Below are 27,781 nucleotides of genomic sequence, written 5' to 3'. Positions count from 1 at the left end.
AAACCAGGCTGAGCAAGCTAAGAGGAACAAGCCAGTGAGCAGCAACCCTCCATGGCCTCTGCATCAGTTCCAGGCCTACAGGTTCCTGACTTGAGTTCATGCCCGGACTTCCAACAGAGATAGTGTGACCCCTGAGAGTTGTAAGATGAAATAAACCCTTTCCTCCCCAAGTTGCTTAGTGATGATGTTTTAGTCAGAGCAAGAGATACCCTATGACACTGCCATTCCAGGACCATACAGATTCAAAACTGACTTCAATGAGGAAAGTAACTAAACTATCTAAGAATATTTAGTTCTGAACATTTATCCTGAAAATTATCCTTTAGAAAAATCAGGAATATTAAGTTTTAAACAGTCATTATGATAAGCTGATATAATCACTGTCTTATCAAAAAGAATAAATTATTAATATGGATTAGAAAACACCTTTGTTACCTATATATCAGCCTGTAATCAACACAAAAAGAGCATATCACACTGACCAAAGTCTGAAGCATTCATTACACATTGCCCACAGTAACGATGAGGTGAAAAGAGATACAGTACCACAGAGTACTGCTGGGTGGGTGACACTGGCAGGAGCGGGGATGGGTAGGGGCCTGGAGAGCACTGAACAGGCTGAGAAGAGGACTGCAGAGGACCAACAGGCTAGGAATAACAGGTGGGCAAACAGTTAAAGTCAGAAGAAAATGTTACAAGAATTGCAGAGCATGGAAATTTACACTTTGGGGCAACAGCTTGAACATTTATAAAGTCATTAAAAAATACAAGAGAATCAACGAGAAAAACAGCATCAAATAAAGAACTCTACCCAGCAAGAACAGACCTAGGCTCAAGTTGTTGTCATAATAAGGAACATAATTTTTATATCACAAATGTAACTTTTTTGCAGATTAATAGAAACATAATTAGCCATTTAAAATTTTATTATCAGAGTTATGAAAATAAAAACAAAACTTCTTACTCTTATTTCCTGATTTTTATGAAGGGGCTGTCCTATGTTTATATTGTTCTACACTACTAAATTATAAATAAGTACCTTGTAACTTTATATGGTATCTGTTTAAATTCTCAGAGACAATGTTCCTAAAATTTAACGATTTTGTGAACAAAAACTGTTAAGTATAACACATCAGGGACTGGAAAGCTGTCTCAGTGGTTAAGAACACATGCTCTTGCAGAGGACCCAGTTCAGTCCCCAGAGCCTACTTGGTGGCTTACAACCATCTGTTACTCTAAGGCTAGGGGATCTGATGCCCTCTTCTGTCCTCCACAGGTATCACACACTCACATGGTATATAAACATATCTACAGACAATTTAAATACTCATATACATAAGATAAATAAATCTTAATAACCACACCAGGACCAAGCATGTCTACATACACACAAACACACATCTTCTGTGTAGGAAAAATAAAACCTTTCTTTTGTGGCTAAATGTTAAATGTATTTTTATTGTAAGAATTCATGGTGGGAGCTGAGAAATTAGATACTAGAAATCTTTAGTCAAATACTCTTGTGTTTCAGGAAAATATTGCGTTCCAAAGGTACTAGAAACTAGGTGATCAACTGTAATCTATTTCATAGATGAAAAATCAGACAAAGATAAAGTGATTTTTTTTTACTATGCCAGATAAGCAAGTAGATTAAGAACTGAGGTAATTCTTATTTGATAAAAACCCATTTCGTTAAAATGTATCATGAATGAATCCTGCTTTGTAAAATGTTCCCAAAAAGAATAATCTTTTTTTTTTTAAATTTTATTTATTTATTATGTATACAGAAGAGGGCGCCAGATCTCATTACAAATGGTTGTGAGCCACCATGTGGTTGCTGGGAATTGAACTCAGGACCTCTAGAAGAGCAGTCAGTGCTCTTAACCTCTGAGCCATCTCTCCAGCCCAAGAATAATCTTTTTAAAAAGTGATTATTATTACTTTTAATGATTTATTTCTTTATTTTATGTGCATTCACAGTGTTTTGTCTGCATGTATGTCTCAGTGAGGGTATTGGATCTCCTGGAACTGGAGTTATATATCGTTGTGTAAACTGCCACATGGGTACTGAGAACTGAACCCAGGTCCTCTGGAAGAGCAGTCAGTGCTCTTAACCGCTGAGCCATCTCTCTAGCCCAAAAAGAATAATCTTTTTTTTTTTTTTTTTTGGTGTTTCGAGACAGGGTTTCTCAGTGTGCCTGCCCTAGATCTCGCTATGGAGCCCAGGCTGGCCTCAAACTCAGAGAGATCCGCTTGCCTCTGCCTCCCACGTGCTGGGATTAAAGGCGTGCACCACCACCACCCGACTGTAATTCAGCTCTTTAATGCATCTGTTTCAAACTATCTTCACCTAGCATGTTCTCATAAGTACATGGGACGAAGTTATTTCTACACTTGATCTTAACCACAAATCTGAGGACTGACAGGCAAAATTATTGCTAAGAGACAATAATCTGAGACAGTGATCTATAATCACAAAGAAATCCTTGAAATTTGTAAATCTGTACTAACCTTATTTGCATCAAATTAAGTAAAAGTGGAAGTCAGTTCTATAAAGCTCCTGGTGCAATACATAGTAGTGTAAAGACAACAAAAGCAAATACAACAGCAAACGAGTCTTGGGAAGCAAGTTGAATGAAGCAAAGGCACAGCAGGACAAGGAAGGACTGTGTGCAACCAAATGGGGTTGAGAAGGTCATGGGCAAGTCTCTGGCGGAGCTGTGTGCAGGCTCCTCTAGGTATACCGATGTTTTTGTATGCTTTTGTAAGTATCCCTAAAACCTCTTAGGCCCCATTTTAGAGATCAAAGCAAAGCAAAGCAAACATGGACTTGCCTAGTCAAGAGTCTTATCTGTAAAGAGACCAACTGCTTTCACTACTTTCAATACTATGTGACAGTGCAACTCAACTATTTACGTATGTTCTTCACCCCATATGATATTATTATATAATATAATACCAATGTATAAATGACACATCTTATGAGAAAATGGGATGACATTTCTTTGGGTCAATCTTAACACATATCTCTTATGAGAAATTATATTAGAAGGGGTTCACCAGTAGAATAATTATATGGTCTTGTAAGAAAAAGGTGTATGAGTACATATATAAGCTATCTTTGATATGCTATACACCCTTTAAAAGTGGGCATGAAAAAAGGAATTATACTGATACAATCAAGCTCTCTATAGATAACAAATTATTAGGAGAAAAATATGTAAATACATACATATATATTCTATTTTTATAAGTTCAAGGAATGATTAAGAAAGCTCTTAAAGGGCTGGAGAGATGGCTCAGAGGTTAAGAGCACCAACAGCTTTTTCCAGAGGTCCCGAGTTCAATTCCCAGCAACCACATGGTGGCTCACAACCATCTGTAATGAGATCTGGTGCCCCCTTCTGTATACCTATTAAATAAATAAATCTTTAAAAAAAAGAAAGAAAGCTTTTAAAGACAGACATGGAGGTACACACCATTAATGCCAGCACTTGCAAGGCATAGGCAGGTTCTGTACTAATAGCAAGTTCTAGGCCAGCAGTGATACAGTGAGACCCAGTTGGGGGGGGGGGGGGGATACATTTAGCATTTAAACTCTAGAGGCATGAGAGATGGTTCCGCAGGTGAAAGTATTTGCTGTGTAGTGCGCACGTGTACACACACACACACACACACACACACGCACACACTGTAAATAAGTTTAATAGAAAAATGAAGACTCAACTCCCAGAATAGGCACCCACTCCACTCCACCCTTACAAGAGGACAGAGCACTCTGCACAGCTTGAGCATCCAGTGCAGTTTCTCCTGGTGGAGCTATTCAGCCTTAGTAACTCACTTTGCTCACTAGGCTAATGAGCAATCTTCGTTTTTATTCTACCTCTTGTCTACTTCTTGCTGTAAAATAGGGATAAAACACTGACCAGGGAAGCCCATGAGATAAAAACGACTCTGCCCTTTCCAATACATTTTCAGTATTTATTAATTAAAGTACTTGAGTTTAACATTTTCTTCCTATGACTACTGAATGGGACATCATCAAGGGCAGAATATGAAAGCTGTAAGAGATACTTACTTGGCTATTTCAGCCATTAGCCCTACATATGCAAAGGCAGGTGAACTTAGCATTATATAATCATGGATACTTGTGTACCTGTGAGAAAATGTGACTGGCTGCTGGCTGCTGAGGTGGTGGGGGTGGCAGAGGTGGCTGTGGAGGACCAGGCACTTGGGTTCGAACTGGCTGTTGAGTCATAGGAGGATTGTACACAACTGGACTTCCATCTGGATTTATGAAGGGCTGACCTGAGAGGTGAAAAAAGAGGAAAAAGTCAATATACAACAGGGATTGACAATAAAATTGTCACTACTGATTTATAAAACACATCCATAAATCCCTTAGGCACAAATCACAAATCCCAGTTCCTTAAGACAAAAGTTTTTCTTAGCTTGGGAAATATCTCAATTTGAAATGAAGCTATTAACAACCTTTATTGTTTCCTTAGTATAAATATTCGATTGTTACTGGTTTTGGGGACAAGGTGTTGTTTCAGACCCTACTGAGCTCACTGGATAATCAAAGTATGTTCTGAGGAACTGGAGAGAAGGCTTAGTAGTTAAGAGCACTGGCTGCCCTTCCTGAGAACCCAAGTTTGGTTCCCATCAGCCACATGGCAACTCATAGCCATTTTTAACTCTAGTTCAAAGGGAGCAGATGCCTTCTAACAGTTCCTGCAGACATGGCACTTATATGGTACATAAACATACATGCAAGCAAAACACATCAAATGAAAACAATCTTTAAAAAAGTATTTTCTAAAAAGTTTTAAGTTTTGGATCTCATTCTGCTCCAGGCATTCAATCACAAGACTGTGGTTCAGCTACTATAAACAAAGGAAAAGGGTCAACAACATTCAAAAGACCCAGCAATCCCTCAGCCTAACCTCACCATGGTCATTAGGGTTGGTATGCATTTCAGTTCAAACAGAAAATGCCTGACTTTAAAATATCAGGAAACCAATCAAAAATTTTCAACAGAATGAGAAATAATTGAGGTGATAGTCTACACTGAATATATATAACTTTAAAAAACCGGCCGAAAATGTAAATAATCTACAGCTTCAAACTTGTAATTATGAAATCAGTTTAATGGCAATAGATTATGCATAGAAAACGTATTACAAAAGAGCCTTGTTTATATCTACGTATTTCAATTTCCCTACCTAAAAAGGTCACCAATGAAGAATTTAAAGTATGAGTATGTGGTTGATGGGAAGTGAACCTGGGTCCTCCGAAAGAGAACTTTTAAATGACTGAGTCATCTATCTTGCCCTTCAGAAAACATTTTGATTATAATGAGCTCAGTAGGATCTAGAGCAATACCTTATCCAACTGGACATGGTCTAAAGTAAATATTTAATAAAATTAATTATTAGTTAATGTCAAGGACTAAGAACATATATTGTCAATATCAACATAACAGCTACCTATTTTTTAAAACAGTATCTTTAGATCTTCTTAAGTAGAAAGCAATTACCATATTCTCAAGGATATTATAGGTTTTTATCCTATAATTTCTTCATAAAGTGCATATTATTTACTACAGAATAAAAATGCTGTACCACATAAAGCTTGCTCAAAGATCTTGACTCACTTCAATGGAAGGAACTGCTGCTTAATTATAGTCAGGTTATTATTTAGTCTATACATCATAAGTGTCACATGGAGAAAATTGTTACAATATGAATAAAACTTTTAACATTTTATAGCCTAATGATTTCTATTAGAGCGTTCAGGAAAATGACACTTATTTATCAAAATTAAAAAGCTGATAACATATGTACATTTAAACAATTCATTTTTAAAAGTACCCTAATTTTCAGATATTTTTGGCTATGTCAACTGAAATAAACTATCTCTCTGGATACCCACCTGTCTGTGGGTTGATCAGAATACTGCCAGGTGGTATGCCAGTTGCTTCCAAGGGAAGCAAAAGGAAGCTAGTGCTAGGAGATGCACCTTGCCCACTGAGGCCACCATCAAAGGAAAGAGAACTGTGAGTGCTGGCTGCCGGGTAGATGACAGGTGCGCCATGAGAAGGCTGGCTAAGAGCTGAACCTGGGAGAGGCTGCTGGGTGTGAGAAAGAGAGCCTGTAGAGGACCCTACGCTACCTGAAGACTCAGAGCCTAGAGGAAGAGTAATGAAAAACATAGAATTAAAAAAAGAAAGAAAGAAAGAAAGAAAGAAACTTCAATATAAAAACGCAGGTTTAAAAACCCAGGAATACAATTCATATTATAAAACATGCACTTACAACATAAGAGCAAAGGCTACTATGATTTACTGCTGAGTGGTTCTTTGTGCTTACCCTCATAAATATGTTTAATACAGCAAGCAGCAGTATGGAATCTGTCAGAAAAGTCATAGCCAAAGCATGCAATTTTCCAAGTTTACAGTAACACAAGCCACAGACATCCAACAAAGCATACTATTGACACTCTCAAAAGCACATGTTATTCACATTTTACCTTTTAGAGTAACACTTAGGAATATACAGATTACAATTTCCCCAGGAAAAAGAACTTAGCATAGGCAAATGCCCAAAACCTCATGTATCAGAAACCCTTATCTATAAGAACACAGAAAGATTAAGAACAGCATGGAAAACGATAAATAATTATCTACTGAAAAGCAATTGCTAAGTTTCACTACAGAATTTCCTCTTGATTTATGAGCATCCTGCTATAATGTAAACTCAACTATCTTTCTCTTTTACCTAACGACAAATAATATGAAAAACATTCCAAGTATAAAATTTATTTCTTACCAAACTTTTTGTATTGAATTTTAACTACTTTCAAGCCTACGGTCTATTTCACAGGTATTGAAGCTGTTACTGACGTTTAAAGCACAATGACTGAAGGTGGACAAGGAGACTATGAAATAGACAAGCAGATTCAGATAGTACTTATAGTTTAATTAGGTGGTTGTTATTAAGGGAGCTGACTCTGGGATGAAGTTTCTAACAAATGTAATGAGTAATTCTGATACACTATACACACTTGGTTTTTGAAGAAACCTTTTACTATAAGTCATATAAAAATGACACTCTTCTTTCTTTCTTTTTCCGAGACAGGCCTAATTGTCCCAGAACTCACAGATCTGTCTGCCTCTGCCTCCAGAGTGCTGGAATTAAAGGTGTGTGCTACCACTGGGAAATGGGGAGGTGGGGGGGGGGGCTCTTTCACTTTTAACTATTAAAGGCTTAAAACATGCCATTGTCTCTTAAAATAAAATAGCATGATATTCTTTAAATTTTTTTACTTATTACTTATCATTTGTGTGTGTGTGTGTGTGTGTGTGTGTGTAACATGCATGTGTAGGTCAGAGGACAACTTTTGAGAATTAGTTCTACTAGGGATCTGCATTCAGGACATCAGATTTGTACAGAAAGTGGACTGACTGAGCAATCTCAGTGGCCCCAGTTATTAAAATGTTTCAAGTTGGGCCAGGCATGGTGGTACACATCTTTAATTCCAGCATCCAGGAGACAGAAGCAGGTCAATCTTGCACTCTCTAAATTACTTCCTCACAATAGATTTATTTTCCTTCAGTTATGACTAAATTGAAGTATACACAGGTAAGTATACAAATTTGAAAAAACATTCATAAAATTTACTGTCTTTAGCAATATGTTATCATATCCACTAAGACATTTTCCATAGATTTATATTTTAAGGTAAGAATTGCAATTCATAAACATTAGCAATTTAGAGCATATACTGCATTAAAAAAAATTGCTGTCTTACTATACCTTCCAAATGTAGTACAACACTTACTGTATGTTTAACCTAATCCAAACAGGCTAGGGAGAAATAGCCATTTCTGACTTCCATGTTTATTTTGAAATAAAAGAAAAATAAAGATCTATAAAAGTCCTAAGATCTATAAAAGTCCTAAAAGACACATGAGATTCTGGAGTGCAAGAGAAAATGATATGACCAAAAGAATCAGCAGATTATCTAAATTTCTATTTATAATAGTTGTAGGAATATTATTTTCCTTTGGTTTTAAAGTTCTCCAAAAATTTCTCAGTAATTTTATTCATTTTTATAGGGTAAGTCATGAAAAATACCACTAATATTTGACAGTATGAGACACACCTAATGTTAAGCAATCCTAGGTGAGAAGCCATGCTTTCCAACCATAAATTAGCAATGAAGAATTTCCAGTCTCCTCCTCCACACAAGAAATGAATCACTAAACTACAACATTAAGATTATATAGCAACAGACAGGAGCTTTACTTCAGTTTGTCATTCTATCCCCAGGACCAAATGGATGCTAACGTTGGTGTGGCCATCACTCCTTCTGTGCTTTACAGGTGTCTACTGAGCTGAAGTAACTTTACATTGTGGGAAGATTAGCACCATGTGATGAGAAATAACATTCTGACTATACAGTTCTAGACAGATACTTATACCTGTTTTTGAAAGCCTGCCTATGCTTTTGCTGCTTCCAGAACTATCACCTCTTGTCAAGACTGAGATTCCGCTAAAGCTGCTGGCTTTGGTTACAGCAGGTTTCAGGTTCCGGAGGGAGCTGTCTGAATCTGTGCTGCTCCAGGGTCGTGGCTCTGAGTATTTCAACTCATTTTCAGTGCTGCTCTGGTGGCTGTTTGTTGATCTCCCTGAAGCATCTTTATTAACTCTATAATTTAGAAATAAAACATTGAAAAGCTAATTGGGGAAAAAGAAAAAAAAACATACAATTTTTTACCATTGACAGGAAAACAGACCAATACCTAAATATCTGGCGCCTCTGCTGAGTACCACTAATGTCCTCATCTTGGATTCTGTTGGCATTTTAATAAGACATTTAAATTGTTATTAGCATCAATTAGATAAGAACCAGGATAGATATTAAAGATTTCCTTACCTTTTGTCAATAATATAGTTTTCTTGGGAACACAGGGACTGGAAAGAAAGAAAAAGGTATAAAGTTTGTCAAATACACAAAGTCATCTGTATAACAATGGTAACAAGAAAAATAATATACAGTAACTTTAAGAGTATACTCTCAAGTGATGGAGAGATGACTTAGCTGCTAAATGCCAGGCTTAAAACAAAATATAAGAGTACACCCCCAAAGTAGAGAGATGGCTTAAAGGTTAAGAGCCTGCTCTTCCAGAGGTCCTGAGTTCAATTCCCAGTAACCACATGGTGGCTCACAACCATCTGTTGTTAGATCTGGTGCCCTCTTCTGGCCTGCCTGCATACATGCAGGGAGAACACTATAAAAATAATTTTTTTTTTTTAAAAAAAAGAGTACAACCCCAAAAACATTCAATGAATGATAATGGAATTTTTCAAGGCTTGGAGACACTACGATTATCTTTAATAGACATTGATCTTAGAAGCCATTCACTGTCAAAATGAATTTGAAATTTAAATAGTCTTCTTAATATTGATGAATTCAATTTCATTATTCATATATTTAAGGTCTACAGATCGATTCTCTCTTATTCACAAATATTTGATTAGCAGTGATCAAAAGATGATGGAGGGACTGGGGAGATGACTCAGAAGGTAAAGGCATTTGGCCAGGCCAAAAGACCTGAGTCCAAGCCCTATAACCCACACAATAAAAGTTCAGAACCAACTCCTGAAAGTTGTCTTCTGACTTTCTTTCTCATGCATACGCACATACACAAATAATAAATGTGAAAAACAAAGGCTGATCCTATTTGTGGTTAAATGGTAACACACAGAATATGTGGATAAAGCAGAGGATAAGCAGACAGGCCTCAAGGGCCTATAGTTAAATTCTTCCAGTGCCGTCAATCTAAGTCAGGCAATGGTCACTTCTGTTTGTATTATTCCAACAGTGTTCTAAATTTGCCCTAGTCATTTATTCACTTTATAGAGCCACCAAAGCAAGCTCTCAAAGATGTAGTTCTTCCCTCTTTCATGATTCCTTAGCACAGGGATCAAGAACATACAGTCAAACACCTGTTTCTATGAATAAAGATTTAACAGAACACAACTATGACTATGTATTATGGTGGTTGTCATATCAGAGTCAGTTTTGAGCAGATGCAAATGTGTGGCTCAAGATGCCTAGAATATTGATTACATGGTCTTTGACAGAAAGACATAACAGGGTTGGTGATTTAGCTCAGCGGTAGAACGCTTGCCTAGCAAGCACAAGGCCCTGGGTTCAATCCTCAGCTCAAAAAAGAAAAAAGAAAAGAAAGACAAAACAACCCATACCACAAGTTCAGCTACTTTAACAAACATTAAGGACCAAGTTCCTGAGTATTTCTCCAGTCTAAAGCTTCCTTACTTATGCCATCTGCCAGGCTATATTCTGGCTAATCTACATCATTCAATTCTTCATATTTCAAGTTTTCCCTTTCTGTGAGCCCCTGCAAATACTCATTTTCTACTTGAATTTGAGTTCTCAGAAGCTTATTCTCTGCTCTCCTCCCCAGTTCAACTTCTGTCTACTGTGACTCTCTTATACTTTCATGTATCTCTGTGATTCACATACCATATTATGTGATGTGTCAATGGCAGTATGCCATCTAGCTCATAAAACACTGAACAACATTTATTTAATATAGATGTTGAGATCAGCAGATGTAGATTAAAATTCTACTCAGTCCTTTTCTAGGTGTATTTATTCTGGCTACTTGACATAGCTTCCTATTGTCTCAGTTTCCTTATATGTAAAACACAAATGACAATACTGACCACAAAGGGCTGTTTAGTATATAAATCATGGGTTGGGGATTTAGCTCAGTGGTAGAGCGATTGCCTAGCAAGTGCTAGGCCCTGGGTTTGGTCCTCAGCTCCAGGAGGAGGGAAAAAAAAAGTATATAAATCATGACTGTCCATCTATGTATATGGTCTTTGGTGTCCAGCATAGTACTTAATGCTCAATATTATTTATTACATATTGTAAATTCTTAACTGATAGTCTAAATTTCAATGTTATTTACTGTTTCATTTTGCTTTCAACAAAGGGGACATTTCTATCTGTGGCAGAGGAATCATATATTACATTCATTTACATATCCTTGAAAATTATTAAGTTCTGCAAAGAACAGGTACACAACCAATGTTGGTAAAACCAAACCTATTCATTCATTTTTGCAAATATGCATAAAATAATCAGTCATGCCGATATTGTTAAGATAATCACTTATGAAGTAGATAAATGACTATTACTCTAAAAGATCAACTAGCTTTATTTTACAAGACACAAGTTTATTTATGAAGGCTAAGTACACTACAAACACTATAAGATTTATAGTTACTGATGTTGTAAAAACCTTGTTAGTCACAAGCTTTAAAAAAAGTTATAAAAATAGTAACTCATTCCCATCCTCTATTGATTCCTATAGTCCACCTGTGTTCAATTTTGGTAAAACTTTACAGTATTGTTCCAATGTACTATCAAATTAAGATGAACAATACGCACTTAAAAAACATATCCTGACGCGTATGTAACCAATATGTAAAAAGAGTCTATCAATAGCTTAGAGGGGACTAGAACGTAGTTATACATAAAGTCCTAAGGGTTAGTCAGCACATACATCTTGGGAAAATATCCTCTCTCTAGCTCTCTGGTACTCTTCTTCTCTTTCTTCTATAGATTTGCTTCTTCTGTCATCTTTTAAACGAATTCTCATCTAAAGAGGCAAAAACAATTGATTATTAGGAAAATGAACTATTGGTATAGTTAAAGCCTGCACTTAAAAGAATGTAGCATTTTAAAGATTACCTGGCTATCATCTTTATCAAAGCTAGAGTTATCTCTCTTAAGGATGTATCTTTTCTGAAAGTCTTCACCCCTATCATCCTTAATATGTTCATTAAATTTCTGATCAGGTCTGAAAAAAAGAAACAAGACAAAGGAACAAAAATTTTAATGTATAATATTTACAGAAAAGTAAAACAATATATGCAAGTCAATAAAAAAGTAATGTTATTTATCAATGTTGCTTAAGACACAACACTATTATCTCACGTATCATAAGATTCTCATGAAAGAAACACTGTTGTACAGGATAGCAGAGAGGCACTTTTAAGAACAGCATAGGCTCATAGTGTTTGGGTTCAAGTCTAGCTTTTTAACACAGTACTGGCTTTAAGCTATGCATAAGTATTTGATTTTTTTTCTTTCCACTTTCTCATGAGTAAGATGGAAATTATATAAGGCATTGACCTTACAGGATTGTTCTAAAGTTGAAGTGAATAGTAAAGAAAGTGCACCCAGCAGAACTGTCATTATAACAATACTGAGGAAACAGAGCTTCAAGAGGTTCAAGCACTTGTGAAAACGTCCGAGGGTAAGCACACAACTAAGCAACAGTTGGAGCCCAAAGGGTCAGACCCCCAGGCTGATATCCTATCTATGTTGTCTATATGCACGAACCACAAAAAAGCAAAGGCCTGCATCACATGCATCACACTCCTATAGTCTTCATGCCATAAAATGAAAGCAATCAAGTATTTTGGACTGATTTAACTAAAAATTTAAGAGACTACTTGAAAAATGTATTCAAGTTGCCAAAAATTCATAGCTTTTTTTTTTTTCCCCACACTAACTGAAACAGGTCAGAAAAGCTCTTATGCAGAAATAAACACTGGGAACTAAAAGAATGACTGTGAAGTTTAGTATGTATTCTGTAGCATATATTTTTTTTCCGATTTAGAAATGCTGTAAGTTCCACTAAGACCTGGAGGACAGATATAAGATTATGGGGCTTAGACATTATATTTATGTTAAAATTGACCGCTGCCAATATATTCTGAGCTCCAACAAGTTAATTCGACCAATATTCTACAGCTTATTACCATTTTACATTGGAATTACTCTTTTAAAATATAACACTATATAACATTTTAATACCTCTAAAGATAATCTAATATATTCCCTATACAGTTATATATAAAACTATATAGGCTTATATAAATACAATATATATTTTATGTATAGTTCAAATACATATTTATGCATATACATATAATATAAGCAATATGAGAATACCATGAATAAAATTTCATTTCTTGGAAACAGTGTTTCACTGTGTAGCTCTGGTTAGCCCAGAACTTGCTTTGTAGATCAGGCTGACCCTTAACTCCCAGAGTCTGCCTGCCTCTGTTTCCTGAGTGCTGGGATTATATCACCATGCCTGGCAATCAATAAACTTTAATCACAAGCCCAAGCAAAGACATTTCAGCAAACCAAGACCAGACATTTCATTGTAAATAGAATTTAAAAAAATGGATAAATATTTGTTTCAGGCTAGACAATGATTTTTCTTTTTGTGATAGGGTCTCACTGTGTAACCTTGGCTGGTTTGGAACTTGCTATGTAGACCAGGCTGACCTCAAACTCAGAAAGATTCCCCTGCCTCTATCCACTTAGTCCTAGTTAAAGTCATGTGCCACCATACTCGGCTCAATTTACCAAATTTTTAATGAAACATTGTAGCTGACTCCCATGTTATACAAAGGAGATTTAATTTATTTAAAACAAGATGGAAAAAAATCTGTATTGCAAAATAATGAATGAAACAGAGCAGATACAAAAGAAAAAAATCCATATCAAAGTACAGAAGAAGATAAGAGCACAACACTTCATGACCAAAATGAGGAGAAGTCTATTTTCCTTGGGAGTTTGACAGGTGATGTATTTAGTGCTGACCATGACAGGGTGCCATTTGGCACAGGACTCCTTAATTCACTATTATTATCTATAGCTGTGGCTGCACTAAGTCCCAGTTTCTTATTTGAGGTTTCTGTATTTGAGCGAGAGACTCTAAGTCCAAAGTAAACTCTAGGGTTTAACCAAGGCCCTGGCAACTTTTCTAAGAACAGCTGGATTCCCACACAAAATATGGCAGGCATTTCAGCTAACCTTAAGACTGTCTTACCTCTTTCTTTTAAAGATGCCTGAATTTAGTGCCCTGCAATCGGCAACTTCCCGCTCCACTGAGACACCCCAGTGGACACCCGGTTGTTGACATCCACAACACCACTGGTCCAAGGCTGGAGCGGGTAATCTCCCTATGAGGAAAAGGTAAGTTTGTTTTTATTCAATGTGGAGCAGATCTCTAAGGTTTTCTGATTTACAGCCTTCTTCAGATCCCAGAAGATATAAAGAATACAGTGTAACTTCAATAATCTGAAATACTTAGTTATAATTACATTAACCCTTAGTTCGAAAATATCTCTGCTTAACTAAATTTTTGATTACCTTCACAAACAGAACCCTAAAACTTTTCTGACATCATTCATAGAATTCAAATAACTGAGGTTACACTGTATTGAAGAAAACCTTAGAGAGTTGTCAGTCAAAATGTTAGTCAAAATGCCTGCTAATGTTCATGTGTTTAGGCATCCAGCAGTTCTGAGTAATGTTGAAAGGTACTGGTTAAAGCATTTAAGTTCTAGCCACTTTCCGTTTCACCTGTATTTTACTGACTACGATCCTACTTTAGTCATTATATAATTAACTGGGAAAAGTTTAATTGGTAAAAGATTTTTCTATAAGATTAATAGATAGATATGATGAAATTAAATCAGATTTATATTTTCTAATACTCCCTAAAGATTAATGAGGATTTTCTGACCAAGACAACTAGTTTTACTAATTTTTGTTGTAGAAATAGTCATTTAAAATACAAAACACACCTATTTACTTGACAAAGATGGTCTGAAATTGAGGAGTACAAATTTTGCTTCAGCAAGCAATATGGCACCTATCCTGGCAAAGACCACAATAACTGAAGGGACCAGATGAACTAAAATATAACCATGAGAGATGAATGATACATAGACAAGACTTTGGGAGATATCTGACCCAAGGAAAAGCAGAAATAATAATGAAGTGAAGGACATTACTCATGGCACTTCTCAGTGATTGCTACTTATCATCTTAGGTGCCTTTCTACCATAAACAAAAATCATGCAGAGAATGCTTTTGCACCACGTGTTAGCACAGGCCTATAATCACAGTGCTACAGAGAATGAGACTAGAGGACTTTTTTATAATTCAAGGGATTGAGACCAGATCCTTGAACATTGCCAGGTAAGTGTTATACCACTGAGCTGTAAGCCCAGCCTTTTAAAAGGTAATTATTTTTAAAGCAAAGGGCTCCTTCTAATCATTTAAAATTTTCCTCAGTAGATCAGATATAGCCCAAGAAAGGAACACAGCAGTATGAAAGACATTACACTAACCAAGAGTTCCAGTTTCTTCAGATCTGAGGTAGAAAACGGAAAAAAATAAAAAGACAAAGACCAAAAACAAACAAACAAACAAACAAACAAAAAACCACCAGGATTTTGGAAATGATAATAAAGTGGTAGACGTGGTAGACTGATATAAGGGCATCAAAACCTGCTCAATATTTTCTTTTCTTTTTTTTTTTTTTTAATTATTTAAACAAAATTGCCCAAAGGTGGCCATGGCTACCTAAATTAACTTTAAAAATTCATCAAGAAGAGTGGTTGTCAAACATGGCTGATAACATGTCCTCCAAGGTTTTTGTTGTTGCTGTGTCTCAGACAAGGATCCTCTCCCTCATCTGAATGCAGGTATGCACTTTGTTCCCAGTGAGATAAATATACCTTTTGGCTCTATCACACAAAGTTACGGAATTCATCGCAAATGGAAGGTGCTGCAGGAAGGCAAGCATTAGTCCACAGACAACATAACTTTGGACACTTACATTCTCATGTTGCTAGTTTTGTTCACTATGACAGACTTTCCGCTCTGATCAACATTGTGGTCTAATCCAAAGTAGGCAGCCACTCTGTGTAACAGCATCCTGTGGTAAGATGTCATTGGGGGAAACTTCTTACGTGGGGACCTGAAGGAAGGGAACAGCTAATTTAATATGTCAAGGAGAACTATAATGACAATTTCTTTTCTTGTTAAATGTCAGAACTTACTCATTATTACCAATGAAATCTAAAATTTCTTGTTCCAATTTCAGCAGCATCATTCTGTCCCTGAAAGAAAATATGGAAACTCTTACATGTAAAACTTAGCAATAAAGTAATCATAAATACCAACAGGTCATGAAATTTACATTGCTAAATTCCCCCTAAAAACAACACATCAAGAGATATCACAAGCTTGATGCTATAAATATATAAGCTTCCTAAAAAAAGAAAAGTTAAGAGAATGAAAGACGATTTTTTTTCAGTGTGACTTTTTATGGTAGTTGTCCACATACATTAATGTGGACAGGACAGTCAGTGTACATCATAAGAGTTCAACTATGTTATCTTTAGCTCCTTAGAAACAGTGCTCTAAAGAACATGAGATGTTATTGATAGTAACGAATACCCCTAAGGCAATCCAATGTTCTTACTCATCATTCTCTAAGTTGCTATTATGTATTTTTAAGACTGCAAAGACATTCACCATCTAAAATGAATCCGTACTCCAGTAAGTATCTACATGTGTTCCTTTGGATGGTTAGCATCCTAGTTAGGGCACTGAGGCTGTAACAAGTCAATAGAATCATTCCTCTTGGTTCGTTTTTGTTTGTTTTGTTTTGTTTTGTTTTTTTGAGACAGGGTTTTCTCCGTGTAACAGCTCTGGTTGTCCTGGAACTGGCTCGGTTGAGCAAGCAGGCCTTAAACTCACTGAGATCCATCTGCCTCTGCCTGCTGGGATTAAAGGCGTGAACCACCACGGCCTGGCTCCTCTTGGTTCACAAACACTGATAATATAGCTCTAGGATTTTCTTCTACTCACTGCAGATTTCATGTTCATGTGGGAAACAAAAGAAAATACCTCACAGAAACTTAGTTAGAAATAGCTTTACAGATTGTCAAGGTTTTAAATTCAAGAAAAGAAGGCCCAAGGAGTTCTCTAAAATAAACACTACAGGGAAGAACCTTCTAAAACTCAACACAAGAGCTGATAGCTGCTTCTTGGGTCATTTAAAAGTCTGTGCACCAATACTGAGTTTGATCTTCCCCATGTACTGCAAAACAAGTCCCATAAAACTGAATAATAAATCTTTAGTTTATTCATTTATTCACAAAAAGTTAACCACATACATTTATAATATGTACAAAAAAGATGCTTACAATATTTCAACAATTTCAAACCCAAATCAAAAGTACATTTCAATGCAAATTCTAGTAACATTCAATTTTGCCCTCTGACCTCATTCTTTTTGCTATTCCTGATCTTAATAAATGGGACCACTTTCTATTTACTGTGGTTAGACAAAATGAGAACTTTAGGTTGGTTACATCCTATGTGTCCACGTGTGATGGGGAAGCACCAGAGTATATATAATTGCTATTATGAGCATGTGTACACACACACACACACACACACACACACACACACACACACACACACACTATATGCACACACACAGATTTCAAGCTGGCTTGTCTTTCTTGATGACTTTCTACATTTTTTTTTTTTTTAAAGACAGGGTCTTTCACTAAACCTGAAGTTCAGATTTGTTAGACTGGCTGGCTAGTGAGCCCCTAAGATTATCCTGTCTCCACCTCCCAGCACTGGAACTACAGGCATGCCCAGCTTTCTTTCTTTTATTTTTTAAAAAACATTTTATGCCAGACACGTTGGCACACACCTTTCTTTAATCAAAGCACTCTGGAGGCAAGGGCAGGAGGATCTCTGTTTGACAGACAAGGATACACAGAGAAACCATGTTTTGAAAACAACAACGACAAGATTTTATTTGTATATATGTGTATGTATGAATGCAAATCTGTGGAGGTTCTTGGAAGCCAGAAGGTGTAGTAGATTCCCTGGGGCTGGTGATAGTAAGCGACCCAGTGAGTCCTGGGAACCAAATTCTTGTGCCACCAATTGCTCCTAACCACGGTGACATCTCTGCAGCCCCTAAAGCTTAGTTTTTGACATGAGTGCTGGAATCCAAATATAGGTGATCGTGTTTGTGTGGCAAATACTTTACCTACTGAGCAATCTCTCTACTCATTTTTTTTTTCCTACTGACTTTCCTCCCTCTTCTTTAAAAAGACAAGACCTTACTGACTTGTCCAGGCTGGCCTTGAATTCAAGCTGAGATCCAGAAAGTCCCTGAATTTGTGATTTCCTGCCCCCCCCCCCCCCCCCCCCGCGCGCCTTGAGCAGCTGGTATTGCAAACCTGTATCATTAGTCCCAAATTATTTTCTTGTTTTGTTTTGAAAGATAGTCTTGTTACATAACCCTACCTACTTCAAATTTAAGTGCTAACACACTCATATAGCTTTCACTATCTCATATTGTCATGATTGCTGGTTTTCTATAAGTTATTGTCTTACTGTGTCTAACCTGTAAATTAAGCTTTATTGTAGGTATGTGTGTATAGGAGAAACATCATTTATCTACTATTGATATTGTTTGAGGTTTCAGGCATCCACTAGGGTTCCTGGAGTGTATCCCTGAAGATAGATAAAGGGTGTCTACTTGACCTGTATGAGCCTCTCACTAGTTGGAAGTGCTCTTGAAATCCACCTGGGAATCTTCACAACTGGATGGAGGGTTGGTTTCCGGAGCGTTTTCATGGAGAAAGACGTAACTGCCTAGTATAAAGAAGTGGACTGATGCTCTGCTGAAGTGTTTGAGTGGACGCAGGTGATGAGACCTGCTTGGGAAGAGCGAAGCAGAAGCATTGCGACTGGAAGAAGGATTGTATGACACATGAAGCCACAGCTCACGTCCATCAAGGAAAATGAAGTCCTCACACCCAGAGAAACAGCAGTGGCATTACACTGAAAGAATGTAAACTTGGCCGAGTGGCGGTGGCGCACGCCTTTAATCCCAGCATTCGGAAGGCAGAGACAGGCGGATCTCTGTAAGTTTGAGACCAGCCTGTTCTACAGAACGAGTTCCAGTGCAGGCTCCAAAGCTACAGAGAAACTCTGTCTCGAAAAACAACAACAACAACAAAGAATTAAAATTCTGCAATATTCCTACAAGATAGGCATGAGCTGGGATTCATTTCCAGATGAACTAACAAAATTTTCATTATTGTGGACTACTCCTAGTCTACCCCATTCCTTAGGACCTCTTACACTACCTTGTTCCTCCAGCTGTCTGCCCAGAACACCCTTTCACAATCTCTTAAACTTTCTTATTTTGCTGGGCGGTGGTGGCGCACACCTTTGAGGCGGGCAGATCTCTGTGTGTTCGAGGCCAGCCTGGTCTATAGAGTGAGATCCAGGAAAGGCGCAAAGCTACAGAGAACCCTTGTCTGGAAAAACAAAACAAAACAAAACAACAACAACAACAAAACCAAACAAAAAAAACTTTCGTATTTTAGAAACATGCATAGTTATCCTTATGTAAATATATGAAGTGTATATAATATACAGGTTCTAAACAAATTATGCTTTGCATGGGATAAATACAACTATTTCATAAAGTCCTTACAAAATCTTCTTCCATTAAATTTGGTGAGATAGAGGACTTTTTAACTTTCTTTTTATTTTTAGACTTATTGACTTTATCTGAGGCGAGTGTTTTGCCTGCATGTGTATCTGTGCAGCATGTGTGCCTGGTGCCTGAGGAGGACAGAAGTCATTAGTGTGGAACGGGAGTTAGGGAAGTTTGTTCTTAAGCACTGAGCCATTGCTTCAGCCCTAAGATCCTCTTTTTCATCTGCACTTTTGGAGTCAAATTACTCTGAGATGATATAACTTTCAGTAATTTTTCCATTTTCATAAACTGTCTTACTAAAAAAAGATAGAAACTAAGAAGCAGCAGTTTATTTAAAAGAATTCACTGAGTAGTACACTTAAATTGGTTTTCTGTATATGAAATAAGTAGCTGATAGAAGATATTTCAAATGTTCTTTTATAAGCCACTGATAGAAAGTCAGGCTTTTCTTATTACCTAAAATGGTAACCTGTGGATTGTAGTTAGATTATTTTAAACTAACTTGCCCCACTGTTAGTAGGATATACTAGAAACATAAGAAGCAGTAAGTTTCCTAAGGTCTTAATTTTATACACTTGGCTCTTATTCACTGTAGTAGTTCAAGATCATAAATTTTCAAATTGATAAGCAAAGTTATAAGTATTTTGGTAATAGACATAAGCTACAAAGTGAACTAACATATGCTATCATTAAACCCATAAAAACAAGGATGTCAATCAAAATGACAAAAAAAAAAACCTACTTAAAGTTAAATAAAGGAGCAATAACATGTGAGTTTCCAGTGTCCTAGTCACTGGAATAGTCCTAACTTTAGAGGCAGCATGGCAAATTCACCAAGCAGAAAACAAAAACGCTCCTCAAGTCACCTCCCACTCAAGGCTTCCTGCTCCTAGTCAAACTTCTGCACCATGTGACAAAGCAATTTTCAGGAGTACTTTACAAAAACACAGAACTAAATATGAGCAAACCCAAATTACTTAAAAAAAATTTCCTACTAAGAGTAATCAATTAATCTTGCTTCCTCCTCCATTAGTTTACACACAATAGCCACCTGTAATACTTTCCTACTTACTAAACTCAAACATGGGGGGCTGGGTAGATGGTTCAGTAGTTAAGAGCCCTGGCTGCTCTTCTACAGCACCCAAGTTCAATTCCCAGCACCCACATGGCAGCTCACAGCTGTCTGTAACTCCAGTTCCAGGAGATCTGACACCCCCACGTAGAAATGCATTCGGGCAAAACACCAATGCACATGAAATTAAAAAAAAAAAAAAAACAATCAAACATGGCTGTAAAAGCAACAATGTGTAAAGTTATGGCAGTAAATGTAGCTCTGTCAAACACACTTTCTCACGCTCCTTGCTTCAAGTGTGTAATGACTAGCTAAGTGAGACCACGGAAAACATTTCTTGCCATCAGAAATTTTAGATACTTCATTCTTTACCAGTTCAAATGAAGTTTAATAGTCTGAGAATTAGGGTTGGGGATTTAGTTCAGTGGTAGAGTGCTTGCGCTGGGTTCAGTCCTCAGCTTAAAAGAAAAAAAGTCTGAGAATTAAACGAGAGGATTTAATGATATAAAGAAACAAAACTGAAGGGCTGGGGTTATAGCTCAGCTTAGTATGCATGAGGCCCCAGTTCAATGCCCAGAACAGCTAAAAATAAAAAATAAAAATACAGTGCTAGTGAAACAGCTCAGTGGGTCAAAGAGTTTGCTGCTAAGCCCAATGACCTGGTTGGACCCATGTGGTGGAAGGAGAGAACCAACTGGGACAAGTTGTCCAGTGACCTACACATAGCCACAATGTAATGCACAACCCCCAAACACACACCAAATAAATCAGTAAATAAATGTAGTAATGGGAAACTATATTTAGCATCTACTAGAATTCTCTAAGACATACTCAATCTTTAAACCTTCAGTGGAAATCTGCTGTACTTAATTGTATGTCAAGTACTAATTGTCTGCTTCATTAAGACTTCAGCCATTTAGCAAAAAATTAAATCCCTACAAACACAAGGACATTAGTAGTAACTTATACATCAGACATTAAATGAACTATTCCTCCATTCATTAGCTTAAATAAAACTGCATATACAGAAGAAATAAAGCACTGATAAAGCTGTAACATGGGTGAGCATTGGAAACTATACTAAATGAACATCATGTATTTGATAAGTTGATTAAAATGGTCCAGAAGAAGAAAAAATATAGAAACAGAAAACACATTAGAAATTCAGGGGTAATCTATTAATTTTACTATTAGCATAGTGACAGATAAAGGGTACTCTTTTTTTTTTTTAAAGAGAAGAAAAAGCTCTAAAAACTTTGATAGCTACAAATACCTGTGAATATACTAAAAGCCTTAAACCACACATTAGAAAGGTCAAACAGATAATTTAAAAAGCTGTTATATTTGTAAACAAAAATAGAATCACATAATAGAAAATGTCCCTGGGTTTCGTTTGATTGTTTTTGATAAAGGTTAAGAGGAAAGTTATACCCATTTGGATTTTACTCAGACTAGCTACATATATCCTATCTTCCCATTTATTCCTGAATCCATTCAGTTATACAGGAACAGTATGTTAAAGTAGTCAGCAGCTTTCTACTTTCCCACTCTAACGGGATATTTCAGGTGCATCTATGTATCTCTTTGTTGTTTTCTCTTCTGTGAACCTGATGTCTTGATGTAGAAAAAACTCAAAATAATGGAATTAATATAATAAAGGATTTCCCAATAGATTTGCTTAGGAGACATTAAATCACACAAAGTAGAATTTAGCTATACATCTTTCTAAACACCCCAAAGGTAAGTAGTCTGTTAGATAAGCAAAATTTATAATGGCAGGATATAGACAATTGTTCCCAGGACTGACTAGCCATGAGACTCATCCGCAATGAGCATGCCTCTGACAGTGGTTCTCAACTTGTGGGTTGTGACCCCTGTGGGGGTCGAATGACCCTTTTACAGGGGTCACATGAGATATTTACATTATAATTCATAACAGTAGCAAAATTAGTTATGAAGTAGCAACAAAGTGTTTTTATGGTTGGGAGTGACCACAACATGAGGTTGCAATATTAGGGAAGTTGAGAACTACATGTGGGAGCAGCACATGGGCCTGCCATAAAGACCCCAGCTCTCTTGAGAAATACGTAATTCTTCCAGATGGGCAAGATGACCCTGGGTGATAACTATTCAAAAAGGACAACACTGATGTACTGAAGAAATAATTCTGGCAATATCTTTGCTATGTATATCTCCCATCTAACTAGGTGGCCAGACTCAGTCTCTTGTCTCTGTTTAAGCTGTTTAAAGTGTAATCTGGAGTTAGGACCTAAGAGATTTAAGGATGACAGTATATGTGAACGCTTAAGCCTCAGTTGTACGTAAATTAGCAAAATCTTCAAGGCCACCTTCTTTAGGCAATAGCCACAGCCAGACATAAGTTTTCAGTAAAGAGCTTTATTGTATTCATCTCTAAGAGTGATTTCTGACTGGGAAGGCAGATTATTTCTATAACATTCTGGCTGACATCTAGGCCAAATATAAATATCCTCAGGATTCTTCTGCCAGCTTTTGAGATCCAGTCCTTCCCTTCATGTCTACCTTTTAAACTTAGTGTCTTAAGATAATTTTGTCCTCATCATCTGTTTAAATACCTCTGGGTAGACTCCTCCCCATTAAGCTTTATCTTTACTGTAACTGCATGCTGACTCGTTCCCTTGATGACTGGAGTCTTCGAATTGTCCATCCTGTTCTACTGGTGCCTGCCTCTTACCTTTCAGTTGGGACACTGGCTGTCAGCTCAGTCAGAACACAGCATGCTATTCTCAGTAGCATTCCCCATTCAAATAACCATCAGTTCCTACCAATGATTATTTCCTGAACATCTTTCAAACCTGCCTCCCGAGCTCTGCCCTCATACTAGGGATTGAAACTCGGGCCTCATGAACATTAGTCAAGCATTCTATCACTGAGTTATAATCACAGTTTTTTCTCTATATTGAGATTTTTAAGGCTTCCCAGCTAGCATTGAACTTGTGATCTATGTGTCTCAGTCTCTAGGGTAGCTGAGACTGCTTGCAGGACTGTACTAGCAAGCCTGGTAGTACCTCTCTATTTGTTATGGTTTCCAGCCACTCTTTCTTTATGGTATTTTATGGCAAAGAAATCTCTCTAAATACCCCAACAAGTGTTCTTTAAAAACACCAATCTTGCCGGGCAGTGGTGGTGCATGCCTCAAATCCTACCACTTAGGAGTTAGAGACCAGCCTGGTCTACAGAGCGAGATCCAGGACAGGCACCAAAACTACACAGAAATCCTGTCTCGGAAAACAAAACAAAAGAAACACCAGTCTCATTATATAATATTATTGTTCTATTTAAAATCTGGTAAATACTCAAGTTAGCACGTCATGCCCAGTAACTCTTAAGTAATTCACACAACCAGCATTTCAAGAGGACAGTTTTCATTGGTCACTGTTGCATTCACAGGTCTTTTTAAACATCCCTGATATCCTAGTGGTTTTCAAACTCTGCTGAAACATAAAAACAAACAAACAAAAATCACAGGTTGAGTCCTTTGCTGTCTGTTTATGCTTCATTTTGCATGTTTAGACAGGATTCCACACTGTAGCCAATGGCCTATAACCTGTAGCAATCCTCCTTTCTCAGTCATACAAATGTCAACAATGCTGGGCAGGGACAGCGCACCCACGCCTTTAAGTCCAGGCAGAGGTAGGTGGATATTTTTAGTTCAAGGCTAACCACATTAGATATATCTACAGAGTTGAGCTCCAGGACAGCCAGGGCTACACAGAGAAACCCTATGTATAGAAGAAAAAAAATAAACAAATAAACAATTGTCAATGACAATGCCCTATTTGTCCTGTTGTAGCGCGTGCACACACACATACACACACACACACATTCTAAGATTTTTTAATATGTTTTATATGTATGTGTGTGTGTATGATTGTGTGACTATATATCGTGTGTGGGTGTCCCTGCAGGATGTTAGATCTCCAGAAGCTAGAGTTACAGACAGTTGTGAGCTGCCTGATGTGGGTGGGTGTTGGGAACTGAACTTGAATCCTCTGGAAGAGGAGCCAGTACTCTTAACTGCTGAGCCAGTCCCTAGCCCCTCCCTCTGGTTTCTACAGTAGCTCAAACAATCGCCTTTACAATATTTATTATAATTTAATGTGTTTCTAACAGAGACAGTAAATACCATGTATCTTCCTTATGTTTACATAAAATGTCAATAAATTTCTGTTCAGTGAACTAGTGAATCTATCTTTCTACTGAGACTACTAAGAAATAAAATTGAAGTAAGAAAGAGTCACACAGAACTTGCTTGTCTTCTTGTCACTTCAGACCTATGATCTTTCAGGTCTCATCACTGAAGATCACTCTTTAAAAAAAATTTTTTTTTTGAGATTGCAATATAATTACATCATTTCCTCCTCCCCTGTCCTCCATCCAAACCTTCCTATATACCCTTCCTTGTTTTCTTTCAAGTTCATAGTAGAAGAGACCATTTTTAATTTTGGTGGATGTACTTCAGGAGCTAAGTACAAAATTGAAAATCAAGTTGAGAAGTAAACACAGCAAATTTGAATGAGAGCAACAGTCAACAATCACAAGTGAACAGAATCCCAGAGAGACAAAAGACACTGCTCACATCACCCACCAGGTGCTCCTTCCTACTGACACTATCTCTCATCTCTATTCCACTGTTACACTGCTAAGCTAATAACTGGAGGTAGGGTTCTCAACATGGGTACCTTTTACCCCATGAAAGTGCTGGTGAGGTATATTGTGGGTCCTCAAAGGTCCCTGCCAGAAAGTTTAAAAGTAATCACCTCCTATGTTAGGCAAAATGGACTTCACAATTCAAATGTTAACTCAAATGAGCAGTGTAAAAAGCTTTTGATTGAAAGTTTATAATCGGGGTTGGGGATTTAGCTCAGTGGTAGAGCACTTGCCTAGCAAGTGCAAGGCCCTGGGTTCGATCCTCGGCTCCACATTAAAAAAAAAAAGAAAGAAAGTTTATAATCTAAACAAGAAAGAATAAGATTTATTCATAATGAGTTGAGTATAGAGTTCTTACTTGGATGGAGGATGTTATGGAAAGACACTCATGATTAAATCTCTCTCAACCACAATTCAGAATCTAAATATATTGGTGACCTTGTATTTTTGAAAATTCCTAAAGAATAGGAATGATTTGCACATCATTATAACATGCATAATGCAAAGATATTTATACATCTGCATTTAGTAGACCAACATCTTATTCCTAAGAAACTAAACTGTTTCTGTTATATTCCATAGAGCTACAATCTTATCCTAATATTTGAACTCAATAATGAAAACATATATAGCAAGGTTATGGTACTCTAGAAACAATGTAAACCTTATAAATTTAATTTTTACCTGGGATTGTTTTTTAATGTATTTACTAAAAATTCATGTAGATCTATGCCAGTTGAATCAGTGTATTCTTGACTGGAATCTAAAAAACAACAACACAAAAACCCAGTATAAAGCTGTTTACCACAAATCCCTTTCCCTTTTGTACATTATGTCTATCTTAAGTAAAATGAGATGCCTCATGAAGAAAAAAAAAAAAAGAAAAAATGACGAAGTAGGAAAAAGAAATTTATGATAAAGGTAGATGACCACTATTTTTCAACTTACATATATTTTTCATGACATGGGATGATATAACTTCATGAACATACACATTCTTAAATTTACTGTCAGACTAAATTTATCCTGATTTCTTTAACAATCCTCATGTACTCATATTCTCATATTCAAAGATGTTAGTTGAAAAACTGAATAATTTTGATAATGATTTCTATCTGTAGCAAATTTTAAGAGCTTAATTCACTTCAATACATATAAGTAGAAACAGTAATTTGGAAGAATTTTAGTTCTAAAATCACTTATTTAAGATTCTTGAAATTAAAAAAAAAAACCTTGAAATTCAGTGCCAAAGTTCTGCTTTAAAAAAATTTTCCCAAATATTCATGTGTATTTAATCCCTTAAATGTAATATCCTGGAAATACCGGTCAACACAACAGCATTTATAAACTAGTAAGAACATTTTTATTGCATTTCAGTACTCAATGATTCTTAAAACTTTTTATGAAGACAAACATTCTGGGGTTTCCAACAATATTCTTAATATGACACCAGTTCTTTATATTAAACAATATAACACAAACTATGATTCTGGCATTTGAACATGAGTGAGACTGGAAAGGGACTTTGATGACCATTCTTCTTAGTAACTGAGATTTATGTTACAATTTGTGGTTAGAGAATCTTAACATTATACATACCCATGATATACCAGATGAGTAAATGTTACATCATCCCTCCAGTCTGCTATGCCATTTTCAATATAGATATGTGACATGTGTTATTCAAGGGGTAAAGAATTATTGATAATGAAACTAAACTTTTATCTAAAAGTAAAAAATAAATTACTAACCTCTTGATAACATTTTTCTGGGCAACTTATCACTGGCTTTTTCTTTATCTGTTTCATCTTTTGAGGGCTTTTCCTCTTTTTCAAATGATTGTGTTAACTGGATTTGAATTTTTTCCTGTTGGAAGGAAAAATTAGTTATTCCCTGAAAATATAAACTAATTCAATATTAAGTATTGGCATTTCCTGAGTAACTCAAAACTGTATGAAGGACAAAAAGGACAAGAAACTTTCATTTTACCCAATTAATTAGATATTTCTAAATTAGAAATCAACTTAAGGCAGGTGTGGTGGCACGGGGCCTTTAATACAGCACTCACAGGCAGAGACAGGCGAATCTGTGAATACCATGAATTCGAGGCCAGCTTGGTTGACATAGTGAAACCCCATCTCAAAATAAACAAACAGAAAAGAAACTTTAAAAGTGTCTCGAGAAAAAATGTGAAAACAGTTTGTTCAGTCAGGTATTGTGACGCACGCCTTTAATCCCAACATTCAGGAAGCAGAGGCAGTTGGATCTCTGAGATCAGTCTGGTCTACAGAGTGAATTCCAATACAGCCAGGAACATAGTAAGGTGCTGTCTCAAATCCAAAACCAAAACTACACCTAATATGTTCATCTGAATGTATCAATTAAAGCAGACCTTTAAAACTGTTTTGGAGAAAATATATGTTTCCTGTTATGGATTTACTAAATTTATTTACTAAACACCCTAGAGATCAGAACTCAGGTCTTCTTGACCTATTGTTCCAGTGGAGATGCTCACCACAGTTTATCAACCATGACAAGAGAAACGTGTTAATATCAGGAAAATA

The 27,781-nt window shown here is 36.6% G+C and overlaps 1 protein-coding gene across 7 annotated transcripts in view; it reads right to left on the bottom strand.

Moving 5' to 3' along the window:
• Positions 1-27,781, bottom strand: part of R3hdm1 (R3H domain containing 1) — a 148,399-nt gene that overhangs the window by 52,986 nt on the left and 67,632 nt on the right. For 3 of the 7 annotated variants that reach the window (XM_036201733.1, XM_036201732.1, XM_036201737.1), the window contains 12 exons: positions 26,969-27,083; positions 25,902-25,980; positions 15,972-16,031; positions 15,749-15,889; positions 11,791-11,899; positions 11,603-11,698; positions 8,941-8,978; positions 8,807-8,857; positions 8,486-8,712; positions 5,935-6,189; positions 4,157-4,308; positions 547-648 (listed from right to left, as the gene is read on the bottom strand). In XM_036201733.1, coding sequence (XP_036057626.1) covers positions 547-648; positions 4,157-4,308; positions 5,935-6,189; positions 8,486-8,712; positions 8,807-8,857; positions 8,941-8,978; positions 11,603-11,698; positions 11,791-11,899; positions 15,749-15,889; positions 15,972-16,031; positions 25,902-25,980; positions 26,969-27,083 — 1,425 coding nt within the window. The remainder of the gene's footprint in view (positions 1-546; positions 649-4,156; positions 4,309-5,934; positions 6,190-8,485; positions 8,713-8,806; positions 8,858-8,940; positions 8,979-11,602; positions 11,699-11,790; positions 11,900-15,748; positions 15,890-15,971; positions 16,032-25,901; positions 25,981-26,968; positions 27,084-27,781) is intronic. The other 4 variants (XM_036201736.1, XM_036201735.1, XM_036201739.1 and 1 more) reach the window with 2 other exon arrangements.

This window comes from Onychomys torridus, chromosome 11 (assembly GCF_903995425.1).
Source record: "Onychomys torridus chromosome 11, mOncTor1.1, whole genome shotgun sequence".
Taxonomy (NCBI): Eukaryota; Metazoa; Chordata; class Mammalia; order Rodentia; family Cricetidae; genus Onychomys; species Onychomys torridus.
Note: the sequence above shows the minus strand (reverse complement) of the source record. Positions and strands in the feature narration are given on the sequence as shown.